Consider the following 18,919-nt stretch of genomic DNA (forward strand, 5'->3'; position numbering starts at 1 on the left):
TATTACGGCATTTTACGTCATCTCCACCAATCAAATCTTCCGCTCGCAGATCCTGTCCATGTCCTTGTTTCTCAAGACTGTGCGGAGTAAGGTGTTCTATGAACTCTCTCGTTGGAAGATGGTACCGGATCACATTCAATATGATGCTGTTAATCTGTGTTTTGCAGTAAAAAAATAAAATAAAACTGAATATTAAATGTTATTGTCATGCCAAATTAAAGCACAGATGCACCTGCCTCAGGAAAACTGACTTTTACCTTTTCCATCCGATTGCTGTCAGTCATCACTGCCACATAATTGATGGCCCTGAAATTCTCATCCTTGATGTTGTTGAGCTTTAAATGGGATTATCATTATATGGCATGTTTTTCGGTAACCATGGTTGCTGTTTTATTCCTGGGAGTGCATCCGAGACTTGTATCGATCAGCCATTCATGCGGAGTACTCCCAGCAGAGCTCCACAAACTTGGTGACATTGTGGTTCCTTTGGGGTTTTGACTTTGCAATGGACTCGCGTGGGGCTAACGTCGCGAGGTGAGACCACAGTACGTACACTTCCTTTTTAATATATAAAAAAAATGACATACAAACTAATGATAAATTTACATTATATTATAATCATGTTAATGTCATAATTACAAATTATATTCTGGAGTTATATTTTAAAAGGTTGAAGTGAACAGATATTTAATATTTAAGCATAAATGACAATTTTTCTTTAGCATTGAACAAAATGTCAGAATCAAAATAAAAACCAATGACTGCACCATAGTTCCAAGAAGGAAGCCAGACATAACAAGTCACACACACACCACACACGCTATTTTATTTGAAGTTATAACCTTAACTTGTAAGCAATTGACTGATTTCCCAACTGCCTGGATCATCACCTGGGCACCGTTATTCATCGATGTTTCGATCCTTTCATCCCAGAACCTCTCCAAACAGCGGATCCTAAACCCCGGTCGTAGGTCCACATCAGTAGATTACTCAACATCAATGGACCCACAACCTCAAAGTTGTGTCCAGACAGTCAGTCAACACAGCAATGCAATATCCTTATTCAAACTTATTTAATTACTATTTTTATTTAAAGTATTACTACATTTCAATAACTTTAATCATACACCACTTTATATGATCATATATAAGCGATAAACACTTTACCTTGCGGACATGTTCATTACACAGCACCTCCATCTAACCATCGACTCAAACTGTCATTCAAATATTCAAACTGTCATAAACAACCGATTTTAACATACTGCACCGCATCACCTTGATGATACTCGCATATTGCAATCCACAATCTCCACAAGTGAGAAGCCAAATAATGTACTTTGATTTACATCCCAACAAACATTCACAATCAACAACAAAAGTCTTACATGTCACATGACAAACAAAAGTTTCACAAAGTCTAAAAAAACTTTACAACACAAACATCGAGAGTAATTACACTTTTCAAAAAGTCTATAATTTGAATGGAACAACTGCATTATAAATAAGCATTAAAACAAATTATTTTAATGCTTATTTATAATGTATTTTAAAAATAATGTTTATTGATTGTATTTTTATATAAATGCCTCCATTATCTAATACTATATGTATGTATATATATATATATATATATATATATATATATATATATATATATATATATATATATATATATATATATATATATATATATATTGGAAGATGTTAATCTGAAATCAACTTTATGATCATCCTTAACTGAACAAATTCTTGCAAATCTAAGTAGATGAGATGAAATAACATCGCAACCAATTTTAATTGGTACATTGCTACCTGGAAAGGTGTCCAAGACAACTAGGAAACTGAAATCATCAACTTTATGATATACACTTGCACTGAAACCATTCTATCCAACTCCAACCAACATATCCAGATATGCAGCAACTGTACAATCAATACCACTCATGATTATAATCAGGCTATCTGGATAAATCTTGTGAAGCTGCCTATCAAAAAATATTATAGTTAACCACACAAATATCATCGATATAACGACATGTATGAGATAATATTTTAGGAATCCTAATTTTTTCTCCATCATCAGTTTCTGCATGAATGAAAATTCACAGAAAATAACAAAAATATCCAATAGGAAGAGGCTCAATTTCCATCCGTGGAAATACCCTTAACCTGTTGAAACATTATCCCACAAAAAGACACAAGAGTATTAAATAAAATAAAATTAACAACATCCTTAAACTTCTGCTCATCAAAACAATGAAAACTTGAGTATTTCTTTTTTTTTTAGAAAAGAATGCTCTCTCAAACCTGACACATAAAAACTTATTAAAACAGTTAAAAACCTTGTCAATCAGTTTGAGGAGTGAATCCCTCACTTTGTACGAAATCCAAATTTGTTTATAAAGTTGAAGAATAAAAATTTCAACTGACTTGGTAATGAGGCATCTAATTCTATCTCGGAACTCGAAAGAAGAATTAATGCTCCAGAAAGTGTTAACAACAGAATTCTTCTCAATTGCCAAACAATATTTCCTGAACTGTTCCCTCACAACTTGTAAGCCCGAGTTAACGAGAACCGATAACTGTTTGGTGGAACATTGCCTGGCACCCGCAATAAACCTATACTTGTACGGGTTCTTATAAAGCGTAGGGATCCAGGAAAGCCGAGGAATACAAAGTTTTACCTCTTTACATTTAATACCGAAATTATGAACTGAAACTTCCTGATGCTCAGAGATAATATCTTGGAGTGACTTATGACAAGGAACATGTGTGCTATTTCCTACACCAGTGAATGTAACTATATCAATACCTAACTATCTCAATAAAACCTCCACATAAAATTATTTTTAAAACCACAACAAAATTATTAGCAGTCTTATCTGATGGAACTAACATGTAGCTATCATGGAGATCCCGAATGTGTTGACGAACACTCGGCACGTTCAACACTGGTTTTGAGCAATCCAATGAAAGCAAGCCCCGACAACTAAAAAACTTAATCCAATTATCCAGGACTTCCACAACTCTGTTAAACCATGAAAGCAAGCCTTGGTTTCAGCCGAATTGCTTTTTCTCCGATCATCAATTTGGTTTCAGACCAGGTCACTCTCCCCTGGATTTGCTGCTTCTGCTCTCCCAACAAGGGATGGAGGTCCTCAATGCCAGATCTGAAATCAGAGCCATAATGCTCGACATATCGTGTGCTTTTAACACAGTCTGGCACTCTGCCCTGCTCACAAAACTCTCTTTCTCTGATATCCAAGGCCATCTCCACTCATGGCTCACAAACTTCCTCTCCTGTTGCAGCCAATGTGTGGCCCTAAATGGATTTCTATCATCCCCTCTTCCTGTCCAGGTTGGAGTTCCTCAAGGTAGCGTTCTGGGCCCTGTTCTTTTGCTGGTTTTCATCAATGATCTCTCTGACTCTCTGGAAAATCCTCTTTATGTCTTTGCTGATGACTCCACCCTCTGCCATTCCATCTGTCCTCCCTCAGACCGGCAAGCAGCAGCTTCTTCACTCTCTGCAGATGTGGGTAAAATCACAAACTGGTCCAACATGTGGAACTTGTCTTTCAATCCTGACAAATCTCACATTCTCACAATGTCTCTCCAAAAGGACTGTTTGGAACCCCCCCCCATCTACTTTCTCAACAATCCTCTGGAAGAAGTCCTTTCTTTCAAGCTTCTGGGTCTCACCATCTGCCATGATCTTTCCTGGGAAAGCCACATTTCCCACCTCGCCTCCAAAGGCAGTCGCCGACTGGGAATCCTCCATCATGAAGTCCTTCCTCGGCACACCTGAGCTCCTGACCACATACAAAGCTTTAATCTGCAGCCTGATGGAGTACTGCTCTCCACAATGGGCTGGTGCTCCTGCCTCTCACCTTTCTCGACTTTACGCAGTGGAAACCAAGGCATTTCAGGTCATTGGCATCTCCCACGATGAGGCTGAGTCTTTGGGCCTCTCACTCTCTCACCGCAGGCAGGTCGGTGGTCTTTCTGTCTTCTACCGTCTCCTCTCCGGTCTAACCCCCCCCGCCCCCCTCCCCCTGCTCTGTCTGCGATTTGTCCCCACCATATTTCCACAGGGCGCTCAAGGTCCGCCAACAACCCCCTTCTAGTAAAACTACCAAAATCACAAATCACTGCTCACCTTCACTCTTTCATTCCTCTTTTTTCCCACCTTTGGAATAAACTCCCACACTCTGTTCAACCCCATCCTTCCCTCCAGGCCTTCAAAACACTGTTCACCACCATCTCTTATCATCCCCCATCCAAATCCTCGATCTTTTCTTCCCCCGTTAATCCACCTCAAACCCACCTCCTTCAAATTCCCTGCTTTCCTTCATGAAAGTCCCTGTAATATCCATCTTCCATTCCCCATGTTCTCTGTGCCCATCCCTCTCCCTTCCACAGATCTCCAAATGTCTCTGTTCCCCACTGTTTTGTCTTTCACATTCCCCTCTTGTCTCATCCCCCCCCCCCCCTTCTGTGCATTGTATGTTAGCTCTCATACGAGCCTTGACAAGGTATACAAAAAAACAAACAAAAAAAAAGAAATCCATGCATTAAAACTGTTTACAGACAACTTAAACTTGGTGCACATTTTGGTAACAACATTAGAGACAGAATCCACAATTGAAGACCGAATGCAGCTCCAAGGTTGAGTTTATGGTTCCCTATATTTAGCTCACATTTTCATCAGATCACTAATATCACTCTTACTAATTATACTCAAATCCCCAGAAACTACGTGACAAGGACCATAGAAAAAAGGGGAAGGTGAACATACACAGTTTCCAAAATGTCCTGTTGCTATGTCTATATTAAGAGTTTTAATAAATTTACCATAATTAAATAAAGATTGTCCTGTGGTCTTCATGAAAGTGAAAGTGAAACAAACCTTCCATGGAGTTTGCTCCCTAACTTTATCTGGTAATAAACTCTCAACACGAGTATCCCTAAAAATAGAATGAAGCTGAAGCCGATCGACTTGCTTGCTGGGAAAATCACAAACTCAGAACTCACGGATTCCATAAACTTTAGGGAGTAGATTTGTTTCTCAGAACCCTGCTTCAAAAAGCTTCCATCAAAAACAAGCACATGTCATATGAACCTGCTGAACTCCGGAGAACATTACCGAAGGCTGGTTTGGAACATGACCTCAGAAGAACATAAAAACCTTTAAGTTCATCAATTATCTCTGAAATTTCCATTTTTGGAGCCGTACGACACCGAATACGACGCCCATGACCCCTGGGTCTCCTTATGATTGGATTAGAAAAATACTCGTTACCGAAAACATTACCTTGAGAAACTTATCCAGTACCTTGTACCCTGTCATTGAGGCCCGAAGGATAGATCGCACATTGCGTCCTGATCCAAAAATCCTCTCTGCGCCCTCGCTCAACATTACACTCCTCTTTGTTATCAAAATCATGAACGTTAACCGAGTCTCTAATTTGATTATAACAATGACTAAAAACATGCCCAACTTCATTGAAATTATTATATGAATAAGTCTTAATACCAGACGATACAGCAGACCAATGTCCATTCAAACGTAGATGGAAACATTGGGAAGTTTTACCAACATATCGCAATCTGCAATCTCCACAATACGAGTGAGAAGCCAAATAATGTAGTTTGATTTACATCCCAACAAACATTCACAATCAACAACAAAAGTCTTACCCGTCACATGACAAACAAAAGTTTCACAAAGTCTGAAAACTTTACAACGCAAACATCGAGAGGAATCACACTTTTTAAAAACACCTTTACAAGTACCTGCCAAAACATACCGACTCATTGTGACACTGTATGCTTTTTCGTTTTTCAGAAGCCTGACATTATTGTCACTCTTTTCGGTTTTTGACCTCGTCCGGTCGGCTCAGACCAGACAGAAGAGACAGGCTGACCAGGATACCTATTGGCGAGGGGCTGCCTCGCTTGAGGCAGGTGTTACCTGGTATAGAACTGAAAGTTCTCCCACCTACATTGACAATACCTAGCGATCAGGGCGTGACAGCCATTACCCCAACCTTATATCTGGATCAAACCGGAGCGAATTTGTTTTCGGCTTTGAGTGTTTTCATTTGGTATCGTGCCATCACACCGACCCAACGCATAAGGACTTGTTGTTCGATACCGCTCTTCCGGAATTAAGGACCACCGCCAAATAAATCAAACAAACGAGAGATGAAGCCAAAATTGAGTAAGAGTGGTATATATATATATATATATATATATATATATATATATATATATATATATATATATATATATATATATATTTTTTTTTATTAACCTCCGCCATCTTCGAAGATGGATGGAGGTTACTGTTTTCACCCCTTTCTGTTTGTTTGTTTGTTTGTTTGTGAACAGAATTCCGGAAAAACTCGACGGATTTCGACGAAACTTGGTGGGGGGGTTAGATATGGTCCAAGGATAATTCCATTAAATTTTAGACTTGGTCCCCCCCCAAAAAAAAAATTGTTAGAGAATAAAAAATTTTTTTTTTGCATTTCTACATGTTTTAAGTAATTTCCAACCCCCCCCCAATTTTTTTTACCCCACCACCCCCAAAAAAATAGAGAATTTTTTTTTGCATTTCTACATGTTTTCAGTAATTTCTACCCCCCCCCCCAAAAAAAATTGTTAGAGATATTTTTTTTGCATTTCTACATGTTTTTCGTGATTTCCAACCCCTCCCCAAAAAAATTTACCCCCCCCCAAAAATAGAGGAAATTTTTTTTGCATTTATACGTTTTAAGTGATATCCACCCCCCCAAAAAAAATTGTTAGAGGAAAAAAAATTTTGCAACTTTTTTTTTCAAAAAAATTTCGATTTTTTTTTTTTTGCATTTTTACATGTTTTAAGTGATTTCCAACCCCCCCCCCCTAAAAAAAAATGTTGGAGAAAAGAACTACAACTCTGTCAGCACTTTTGACATCATATTTAATGAATAATATATAAGGTTCACTTGAGTGACCCAGCAGTATTGGCGGCGGAGGTTTTGCACTCTCCCGAGTGCTCCCCCTCTAGTTTTTTAATATTGTTTAATAGATCTGACAAATCCTAATTAGTGGGGATCAGACCAAAGTGGAAGGAAAGGAAATTCAGAAATATTTGAATTGCAGAAGCACGATACATCCTTTCCGCAAGATGTGAAATGAAATTGAAAACACCAAATGCATTTTTGGACACACAGAGGAGGAAATGCACCGTTTCTCACGTCATTGATTAATATGGAAAGTTTTGAGGCCGTGTTGTGCTGCTCGTGTAACTGCAGTATAGGTTTTCCATTGGTGATGATGGACGCTGTTTTGTATGGCCAGGAACACCTGGCGTTTGCTATCTTACGATTGGATGCTCTCTTAAACCACATGGAATGTACATTCGTTTCTACATTCGTTTATATATTTTAAAGAAGATCCAGGTTGGAGTGGAGGAAGTAAAGGAACAGCGAGGATATCTCAGAGTAGATAGGGATCCGGGTCCAGATAATATGCACCTGAGAGTATTGAGGGAGGTGGCTGAGCAGGTAAGTGAGATGTTAACGGATATCTTTAATAGCTCACTGGAGTCAGGAGAGGTACCGGAGGATTGGAGAGTAGCAAATGTAAGCATTATTTCAGAAAGGATCCAGAGAAGAATTGGAAAACTATAGACCTGTTAGCTTGACTTCAGTTGTGGGGAAGGTGTTGGAGACATTAATTAAAGACAAAATGAGGAACCATTTCAATAAAGACAAACTAATTAAAGGTAGTCAGCATGGGTTTACCAAAGGTAGTTCCTGTTTAACAAATCTTTTGGAGTTCTATGAAGCAGTGTCTGATTGGGTGGATGATGGAAAGGCAGTGAACATAGTATATCTAGACTTTATGAAGGATTTAATAAGGTACCACATTGGAGGTTGTTCACCAAAGTGAGGGCTTGTGGATTCAGGAAAGTCGAGATACTTTAATAGATTTGGCAAAATATTGGCAGATGTTGCTTAACATTATGAAATATAAGGTGCTGGGGATGGGTAGTAATCATGAAAATAGAGATTACATCAATCTCAGAACATGTCACGCAGGAGAATGATCTGGGGGTGGTAATAGATACGAGGGGGTAAGCAGACAGTCTAATGGCAGGCAGCTATAGGTAAACCTATCAAGGTGTTAGATTGTATTTGTAGGAGGATAAATTAGAAATCAGAAGAAGTGTTGACAATGTGTAGGAATTTAATGAAGCCTCATCTACAATAGTGTGTACAGTTTTGGTCGTGACAACCGAGGAAGGACGCAGCTGTCAAGCAGAGGGTTCAGCATAGAGTGACGCGATTGACTCTGGGTCTAGCTAGACTAAGCTATGAGGAGGGGATGAAGGAGACAGAACCTTGTACATGAGAAAAGAGGGGATCGGAGGGGATCTGATAGAGACGGAGGGGATCATTGGAGATAGAGCTTTATGGGCCGAATGACATCCTCTTGCATTGGAGTTCCTTGTGTGACAAGATTCATTCAAATCCTGGACGTATCATTTGAAGAGCAACAGATAAATGAGAAACTTGTCATTTTGTATCAAAGATATAAAACTAGAAGGGCACTCGAGAGAGCGCATACCTCCGCCACGTAATGCCTGATCCACAAGAGCATATGAGGTCCAACACATTAAAAAAAAAATCATGCTATACAGGACTATATCGTTTTTGGATCGATCTCTCAACGGTGATGAATCACTCCAAAAATTAAATAATTATCGTATCCACATGCCGATTCGGATCTTCACCAGAATTCAAACAAATCAGTCACCCTAATGTCCAAGGCAGCACCAGGCTATATCCTTCATGCTGACTTCACTCAATATTTACAGGATGTCTGAATTCCTCTCCGCGTCTGGCTGGCTCAAGTGGAGATGGCAGAGACGTTTATTTGAGTGAAACTCTTTCCCAAAGCCCATGCTCTTCCTTGATTTCCAACTGAAAAATCTGTGCATGAGAGAGAGAGCAAGTTTCTTTGAAAGAATTCCCAGGATGAGTTGACGTTGGAGAAAGTAGCAATAGGAGACCAGTCTATAAGTTTGATGGCTGCTTGGAGACCCTGCCAGTCGGCTTGAGTGAAATGCCAGACTCGACGGCGCTCAGGTGGTTCTCTGATAACAGCCAGAGAGATGTCCACTTCGACAAGGACGTAGTCAGATGAACCGATTGGAGCGGAGGGAAGAACAGCAGATGTTTTCAGGGAAATTTGTCACGATGTCACGACACAATGAGGGCAGGCACGGCCAATGTGCAGGAGGGTGATGGGAGAGGGTAAGGATGAGAGATGGTGGAGGTATGGTAAAGAAGGGAGCGGGCAGGGGGAGGTGCAAGATTTGAGGGTTGAGAAGAGGGAAGGTGTGCTGAGAGGAAGGAAGGAGCATATTATGGTGACGAGTACTGATTGAGAGAGGGAAATATCTGTCAATGTGAGAACGGAGCCCACAGACATTAGAACACCATACACTTTGGGACAACAGAGGAGGAGCTGAAACTTAAGTAGAAGACAGTGAAGAGGTGCCAAGAGCGGAGGTAGATCGAGGGGCAAGAAGGGAGGGGTAAGGAGAGGGGATAACAAGTGAGGGGTTAGGAGGAGGAAAATTTAAGGAGGTGGGATGAATTGGCATTGAAGTTGGGGAAAAAAAAAAGGATGATTGATGGAACATGGAACATCCATTGCAAACTGGGATTTTTTTAATTTTCAAGTCAGAGATGTGATGAAAGACAGTACGTGAAGGATGCAATCAAGGAGAATTAAGAGAATGGAGAAAAGAAAAGTTGTAACAGTGGGACATTTGCGACATGGGATGAAGGAAAGGTCGAATTGAAAACAGCCTTTTGAAGAAGAAAAAGAGGAGTGAATTATGATACAATAACGAGAACCACACGTGTGAAAGATGAAGTTGCAACATTTTAAGGGCGTTTTAAAAAAAAAAAAAAAATTGAAAAATATTTCGTAAGATCAGGAAAAGGAAATGTTGAAGAAAAATTGTGTCGATATTGGAGAATTTGGATCAGAAAACGCAGAAGGAAGCTGGAAGTTCGACGAAAGTTACAGGAATAAGAAGAGGCGGTCGAGGAAAGTGGTTACAGGAGGTGTAAGGTGAAAGGTTAAAAGAATAAAGAATTAATTTTTAAAAAAGATTAGGAAAGGTGAAGTAAAGGAAAGGTTGGAGAAAAAAAATTGTGAAGGTGTATGGTGAATGTGGGCCGGTAAAAGTAGATGGGAGATCAGCAGGAGGAGGAAAAAAGAGTCGGTGAAGGAAGTCACGTGGTTCCGTGGGGTATAATGTGATTAGGGAAATGGTCTTTTTTTGTTGCTTTAAAAAAAATATTTCAAGACATGAAACAGATGGTAGAGTTGAGAGCGATAGAAGGAGGGCGGAGGGGAAAGTGGAGAAAATAAAAACTGATGGTTATCTATCTCGAATTCCAGCAATCTCTGTGTGTGTGTGTGTGTGTGTGTGTGTGCATCTGTGACCGCTGTTTCTCGACAACCACTGGTCCGATCTAATTGAAACTTGCCAGGTATATTGCTGGGGACCTGAGGATGTGCCTTTTCAAGGTTTGATATCAATCGGACAAGCGGTTCCCAAGTTATGGCCATTTCTTTACCAAACCAATGACAGGACACGGTGCTATGACGTCACAATTGACGTCACAATTCTTCGTCTTCTTCGTTTGATATGATGTCACAATTGACGCTGGGGACCTGAGTATGTACCTTTTCAAGGTTTGATATCGTTCTTCTTCATCCGTTTCAGCTGTTTCCCAAGTTATGGCCATTTATTTACCAAACCAATGACAGGACACGGTGCTATGACGTCACAATTCTTCGTCTTCTTCGTTTGATATGACGTCACAATTGCCGTTGGGGATCTGAGTGTATGCCTTTTCAAGGTTTGATATCGTTCTTCTTCATCCATTTCAGCTGTTTCCCAAGTGGTTCCTAAGTTATGGCCAATTATTTACCAAACCAATGACAGGACACGGTGCAATGACGTCACAATTGACGTCACAATTCTTCTTCTTCTTCTTCTTCTTCTTTTTTTTTTGCATGTACGGGCATGCACTAGTAAGGAGAAAATAGAACAAAAATGATCTCGCACACGAACAGGAAGAAGGGTAGGCCTCAAGGAACCCCAATATGAAAAGACGACAAAAACTCCACAATGAGCACAAGTTTTACCGCAAGACCGAACAGGAAACACAAAGTAAACACAGAGATAACAAAATTACAGGAAAAAAACGCGACAGAAACGACCGGAAAACTCATCTTTGAGAAAGTCGGCAGAGATCCTGAGGAAGAACCACCACTGTCGCTCAAGAACCGGAACCGGCAATGAACTTTGTTTGTACTTGTTCTTCGATTGTTATCATACTAGATTGCTGGGAATTAAATGATTGACTGCCGGTCATGAAATTGCTGCAATGGCCTTTTGGTAGCTATCTGTAGCATCGTTCAACCGGTAATCTTCTCATCCGGAATTCCTTAAAATGTATCGTGCACCCTTTTAGATGTGATGACGTCTTGCATTCCCTCAAATATGCAGTGCCTACAGAAAGTGTATACCCCCTTTTAAATTTTTTTTTACCTTTTGTTCCCTTCAAGCCTGGAATTAAATGACATAAAATCAGACTTTTTCCACCTTTATTTACACGTCGTAACTCAAAACTTGCAAAGTGAAAATCAAATTATACAAATTTCAGAAAATTAATTTAAAATACAAAACTACAACATCTCGGTTGGATAAGTGTCCACCCACCTGACTTCATACTTCGTTAAAGCACCATTGACTGCAATTAAATCCGTGAGTCTGTTGGGATCGGTCTCCACCAACTTTGCATATCTTGATTGGGCAATATTTGCCCAATTTTTGTGTTTTTTTTCAATGCCTTTTTCCCCTTCGATCCTGACAAGTGCCCCAGTCCCTGCTGATGAGAAACATCCCAAAAACATGATGCTGCCATCACGATGCTTCACAGTCGGGATGATGTTCTTTGAGTGATGTGCTGTGTTGCGGTTGTGCCGAACGTAATGTTTTGCATTTCGGCCAAGAAGTTCCATCTTGGTTTCGTCAGACCACCAAACTTTTTGCCACATGGCTTCAGAATCTCCAGAGTGGTTTTTCTGCACACCTCAAATAGGACTCAAGGTGGGCATTATTGAGCCATGGCTTCCTTCTTGCCACCCCAGCATACAAGCCAGACTTGTGGAGTGTTTGGGATATTGTTGTCACATGCACACAATCACCAGTCTTTGCCATAAAGGCATGTAGCTCTTTCGAAGTTCCCATTGGCCTCTTGGTGGCCTCTCTGATCAGTCTCCTCCTTGCTTCGTCATCAAGTTTGGGGGGATGGCCTGATCTAGGCAGGGTCTTAGTGACACCATATGCCTTCCACATCTTAATGATTGACTTGACTGTACTCCAAGGGATAGGCAAGACATTTGAAATATTTTTTATTCCAATCCACTGATCTGTTACTTTCCACAACTTTATCCCCGGGGTCTTTTGAAAGCTCCTTTGTGTCCGTGGTTGAGTCTTTGCTCTAAAATGTACCATCGAGCAGCGGAAACCTGCAGGAACAGCTGATGTTATTCTGAAATTAACAGAATAACTACAATCTAACACAGGTGGAGGCCAATTAACTTGGTGTGTGATTTTGAAGGTGATTGGTTACACCTGAGCTCATTTACAAGTGCTATTATAAGGAGGGAGGACACATATCCAACCAAGATATTCTAGTTTTGTATTTGTAATTAATTTTCTGAAATTTGTTGAATTTCTTTTTCACTTCGAAGTTGTGGGTTACGACGTCCAAATAAAAGGGTGAAAATTCTGATTTAATGCAATTTAATTTCAGGCTATAAAGCAACAAAAGGTGGAAATTTTGAAAGGGGGTGTGGACTTTCTATCGGCACTGTATATAATGCACTTCCTCCCTCTCTGCTTCTGTGAAGTCTTCAGATTGCATCCTGGTGAAGATTTCCATCACCCAGGCAACCATTGGGAACCCTTCGAAGCAAAGGAGAATCTTGTTGCTCGTCTGAGCTTTATGGCATGGCTGGCATATATCTCTACGTCTTTCTCCATCTGTCTCGATGTGCACACACACTTTACCAACATCCTCCAAAGGGTTAATATGTTCATGAATCTCTGCGGAATAATGCTCCCTGCTTTGGGAAGCAATTCCTGCCTTCCACCTGAAAAACCTCTTGATGATGTACAGATAGTGGGCAAAAAAAATGGAAACACCTGGGTAAATGAGGGACACCAAGCAACGGCTTCCACACAGGTGTGGCTCACGTGTTAATTAAGCAAATAACATCCCAGCATGCTTAGGGTCATGTATAAAAATGCTGCACAGACCTGGTTGCCCATCATCGTGGCTTGCATGGCTGCAAGAGGAGAACCCCCCAATGCCCAATCCACAGAGGACGTGTGATCGCCCAATGGTTTGATGAGCATGACACTGATGTTATCCACGTGTCATCCATGGCCTTCTCGGTCACCAGGTCTGAACGCAATCGAGCATTTTTGGGATATTCTGGAATGATGCTTGAAACCATTAAAACATTTGTGGGTTGATTGGTTTTCTCGTGGAAGAATGGTGTCGCATTCCTCCTGCAGAATTCCAGACGGCGGTGGACTCTATACCACGGCACTTACAGGTCGTACCGGATGCACGCCATGGCCCAATGCCCTATTAAGTGACTTTACATTGGTGTTTCCATTTTCCTGTCCACTACCTGTAGACTCTGAGGATTCTTGGCATGATATGTAAGATGGTGAGACTCAGAAAATGCTTTTCTTCCACCAATGACAGAGTGCAAGTTCCTTTAGATAATATTTAATTTCACCTTCCTGTGATATTATTGTCTTGCCTTCGTATCATCTGCCTCAATGCACCCCCTACTCCGATGAACATACTCATCATCCACTCACTCCTTGTTTACCCACTTAAATCCAGATGTCCTCGTTTTTATACTCTTCATAAATCCATCATGCACTCCACCCTCTGCGATTCACCTCTTCCATGAGCTCCAACATCTGGATGAAGAAAAAAAATATATAGATTTTTGAGAGACACACCTGAGCAAAGTTGACAAAGAAGAGTTGTTCGTGACTGAGGGTCAACCCAGGTAGGGCTTTCTCAGGACGGTGTTGGCTTAGCCATCTCTTGTAGGCCTGTGGTGAGATTTGGAGGCATGATAAATAGATGTGCATTTGCTATCCATTGTCAAGTCATTACCCTAATGTAATTCCTAATCGGTGATGGAAGTTTGTTTAATGTAAATACTGTAACGTGACTGGGGGTCTTGGGTGGAATATTGTCGTGTTGAGCGTATTTACCCCAGAATCACTGAGTGATCAGATGGGCCTAAATTGGGCCAGGAGGGGCGAATGGTCACGTGACCCTAGTCCATGCCCCAAATCTCAACGGCTCTTTGCTACCGAGCGGGATCTCCTGCCAAATACGACAAACAAGATGGCTGCCTCACCACTACAAACAATTTCATAAGAGTAATACAAAAGCAGAGCGCTTTATGAAACACGATCCTTATTTAATGATATACTACACACACGGAAGGCGTGAAACTGATGGAACCTCGGCATGCAACTAATTTAACGCGTACACTTATCCGTTACGCAACTCCCCACTCGAGTCATGGAGCTGTTTCCAGCCAAACGATAATGGGGAATAGCAGGGAAAATTGACAATACAGTGTAATATTCAGGAGAATAAAGAAGAAGAAACCCATTCGGGGAGGGAGATGGTGCAGCCTCTTGCTCCTCAGGCTCGTATACCGCCGGTTCTTACGTATGTGTCCAGTTCTTATGTCTGCCACCAGTTCCACTGTGCATCACCAGAGCAGTTATTGCTGCTCTGGTGGCGTACCATTACTGTATTGTACCTGCCACTGTTGCTTGGGGGTCCAATAATGAGACGCCCCTAGTCCAGAGCTGTGGGTGGAGTTGGTTGCCGATGCACACCTCATGGACCCCCTTATTTAAGTCATGAACTGAGACTCAGATGGACTGAGGGTGAAGCTGAGACGAAGTTCAGGTTCACTCTCGCCCCGACAACTGCAGGCGCTGATCACCTGCTCTGACTCTGAGGCACCCCTCTCTTCAAAAGTCTTAGTCGAGGCATAACTGAGCCGGCCGAACATCCCTCCATGTTCGTATCGCTTCGCGTCCCCTGGGTGGGTGTATTGAGGCCAGGGCAATATGGCACCAGGGGTATAATTAAATAATACTTCGCATCAATGGGATTTGGGGGAAATGGGAAACCGGATTCGTGGGACCTGTGGCTCTCTGTAAAATCGACATATTATCCACTTCGTTATATTTTGTCAACATATGCCCATTCACAAAAGACGGACACAAACATTGCATTATGTACAGCAAATGTGAATTCAAAATGGGGGAGGTGGCAGTGCGGCGAGGTGGGTCCTTCTCCTTCCTACTCACTAGTCACCACTACAAACAATTTTGTTGTGCTTCATGTATTTTAATATTGTAAAACGTCGTCCTTTGCATCTTTCCATAAAAAATTGGGGGCAATGCCCCTGGGCTCACCTGGTAGAACCAGGGAACCACTGGTCGGTATGGATGACCTACAAAATATGTAAATTCGCCGATGGTTTGAACAAACTTGTGAAAACGCCGTGCAGAGATGATTCCTCCCAAGTTACATCTAAATCGGGTGAATACGTTTTGAGAAGTGAAAAGTAGCGACCCCGGAATTGTAACGATCTTTGACTTTAAATTGGCCAACTTTGGATGCAATTTTTTTTGATGGGATTTGCAAGGCATCCGAAGGCCTTGGTTCTCAGAAGTTCTACAAACTCCTGTAAGCCCCCCGACTTTGACCTCCTGTAAGCACCCCCCCCCCCGCGAAACACCGATTTATTTTAAAGGCCCTGAAATTTTTTTTTTGGTACATCACGGGTGATGAAGGTTGTGGTCAAGTTTCATCAAAATCGTGCGCGTCGTTTCAGGGAAGAAGTTTCCGAGTGTTTACGCACAGACTCACTGACTGACGAACGGACTCCGTGCAATGCCAATACCTCACCTGAACAATTTGTTCCAGGTGAGATAAAAATGCCCCAGTCGGCAGTAAAAAAAAATAAAACAACTTAATAACCATCTCGGTAATTATATATTTAACCTCCGCCATCTTCGAAGATGGTTTTCACCCCTTTCTGTTTGTTTGTTTGTTTGTGAACAGTATTATGGAAAAACTCCTCGACGGATTTCGACGAAACTTGGTGGGGGGGGGGGGTTAAGTATGGTCGAAGGATCATGCCATTAAATTTTGGACTTGGTCCAAAGTCCAAAGTGTGTAGTCACCCACCCAAAAAAAAAATTGTTAGAGAATTTTTTTTTTTGCATTTCTACATGTTTTAAGTGATTTCCAACCCCCCCCAAAAAAAATTTCCCCCCCCTAAAAAAATAGAGAAAATGTTTATTTTTGCATTTCTACATGTTTTAAGTGATTTCCAACCCCCCCAAAAAATTGTTCCCCCCCCCAAAAAAATTGTTAGAGAAAATTATTTTTTTTGCATTTCGACATGTTTTAAGTGATTTCCAACCCCGCCCCAAAAAAATTGTTACCCCCCCAAAAAAGAAATATATATTTTTTGCATTTCTACATGTTTTAAGTGATTTCCAACCCGCCCAAAAAATTGTTACCCCCCCAAAAAAAATTGTTAGAGAAAAAATTTTTTTTGTTTTTGCATTTCTACATATTTTAAGTGATTTCCAACCCCCCCCCCAAAAAAAAAATGTTGGAGAAAAGAACTACAACTCTGTCAGCACTGTTGGCATCATATTTAATGAATAAGATATGAGGTTCACTTGAGTGACCCAGCAGTATTGGCGGCGGAGGTTTTGCACTCTCCCGAGTGCTCCCCCTCTAGTTTATTTATGGTACATCAGCCGTGTCTCATCATTTGGAGTCCCTGCTTCTTTGTGAAATGCACGCGACACCAATATCAGCTTGGCAGCCAATCAGAGACGGACAGAGGGACGTGGCTGCTTTCATACAAATCAATTGGAAATTCATCAACTTTGTAAATTGCTGAATAGTTGATTTTGTTTTTTTTTAATGTTAACCAATTTTTGTTTTGCTCATGATCATATCTGGATGTTTTTAGTTTTTAAAAACAGATTTATTTGCTTCACCTCAACGAAAAAAGAAAAATTGTCGCCTCAAAGTCATGCTCAAAAACAATAATGTTGGTAAACATTCTGAGTTAAAACTTCCAATCATTATGTCATATAAATGTTGTTTAAAGTCACGGGAATTTCTCCGTCTGTCCCTCCCTCCCTCTGTCTGTCTGTCTGTCTGTCTGTCATGTTGCGTCATTAAGTCTAGTGCTAGGTTCGGCGTCCAAGGACATGCACATCATCCCACCATCCAGCACTCAACCCGTCCCGTCGCTTGGCTGATGGCAGTTCAACACCATAGCCCATATATTTGACTATCTTGCTATCCAACGTCTGCAACTGAATGCCAAATGCTCGGCATCAGGATGACAGATTCGGGAAGATGGCGGTGTAGTAAGAAGGAGTTGTGTCTGTGACGTCATAATGGCATTACGTCGAGCGAGTCTCGGCCTTTACGGCAGTGTATTATTCATGACTTGATTAGAATTGCATTGCGCAACTTGGAACAAAGAAGAAGAAAAAAAACAAGGCGACGTAACTTTTGATCCCTGGGAACAAAAAACAAATTCATAATATTGTTTTTTTGCCAATAAATTATTTGCATAATTATTAAATTATTACTAAATTATTACTAAATTAACACTGTGCTGGTAGCAGTACCCAAAATGTTTCAGGAATAAAAAGAGATGTAAATATTGACTGTCAATGAACTGCGATACTGTCCTGTAACATATACAAAGTTATGTTGTCCAACTACCATCAGCAAAGTGGCGAGTTCAATGCATCGCTGCTTCACAAACATACATCATGTAAATGTATACTAGAATGGCCACTCAGTCGAGTGCATACCTCCGCCAGGCTGATGAGTTTACGTTTTGTATCCCACTGATAGGTCGGATCTGGATTCGGAGCGGAACTAAAATTTAATCGGCTTGTTCTCGTCACCTAACCAACCCGTCCACCAAGTTTTGTCCGAATCCATCCACAATTTTTTGAGATATCCTGCTCACAAACAAACGAACAGACTGAGGTGAAAAAGATCACCTCCATCCACCTTCGGTGGTGGAGGTAGAGAGAGCCCTGTGTATTTATTTATCTGTCACACAGGAAGTGACGTCGCATTCGTCACTGAAAGGGAGCACATGCAGTACCAGTGTTCGCGCCATTCGCCATTTTGTTTCCACCGAGGAAAGGTGAATTTATTCCGTCCAAAACTTTTACAACACGCATCTGAATAATCATACTTTTCTTCGGACACAGCAGTGAATCCACGACTTTGTGAATTATATTCTTTAACAACTGTGCTATTATGGTTGTGATAGGAGGGGGGGGGGGTATGCTCTTGGTCCTGTCATTTTTGACGAGTTTTACACTAGTTGTTGAATAAAAGGTTCCAGAGTCCACAAAGACGTGAATTTTAGTGAATTCAGCTGATCACCTGATTGTAAGCAATACAACTACGAGACAAAGCTCTGGGATGCTGATGCAATGTACGTACCTTGAAAGCTTGCCTTATGCCTCCATTGTCCGCAATGTTTTCTCCGAGAGTGTTAACACCACAGAGCTGGGGATGCAAACATAAAAGAAAATCGAACACGGTTATATAATATGCGATCGATTTGATGTATCAATTTTATACACAACATGCGTACGTGCATAGATATTGTTTGATATACTTTGCTTCATGGATTTGCCGGAAGAAATTAT

At 41.0% G+C, this 18,919-nt stretch overlaps 1 protein-coding gene across 5 annotated transcripts in view; it reads right to left on the reverse strand.

Annotated features, from left to right (window-relative positions):
- The window catches only part of LOC147029161 (membrane metallo-endopeptidase-like 1), a 154,489-nt gene that overhangs the window by 11,870 nt on the left and 123,700 nt on the right, over positions 1-18,919 (reverse strand). For 3 of the 5 annotated variants that reach the window (XM_085876260.1, XM_085876258.1, XM_085876263.1), the window contains 2 exons: positions 18,711-18,776; positions 14,129-14,224 (listed from right to left, as the gene is read on the reverse strand). In XM_085876260.1, the coding sequence (XP_085732386.1) occupies positions 14,129-14,224; positions 18,711-18,776 (162 nt within the window). Of the gene's footprint in view, positions 1-14,128; positions 14,225-14,429; positions 14,505-18,710; positions 18,777-18,919 lie in introns of those variants that run through there. The other 2 variants (XM_085876262.1, XM_085876259.1) reach the window with 2 other exon arrangements.

Source organism: Eptatretus burgeri, chromosome 4 (genome assembly GCF_056783735.1).
Source record: "Eptatretus burgeri isolate ZD-2024b chromosome 4, Ebu_testis_v1, whole genome shotgun sequence".
NCBI classification, from domain to species: Eukaryota; Metazoa; Chordata; class Myxini; order Myxiniformes; family Myxinidae; genus Eptatretus; species Eptatretus burgeri.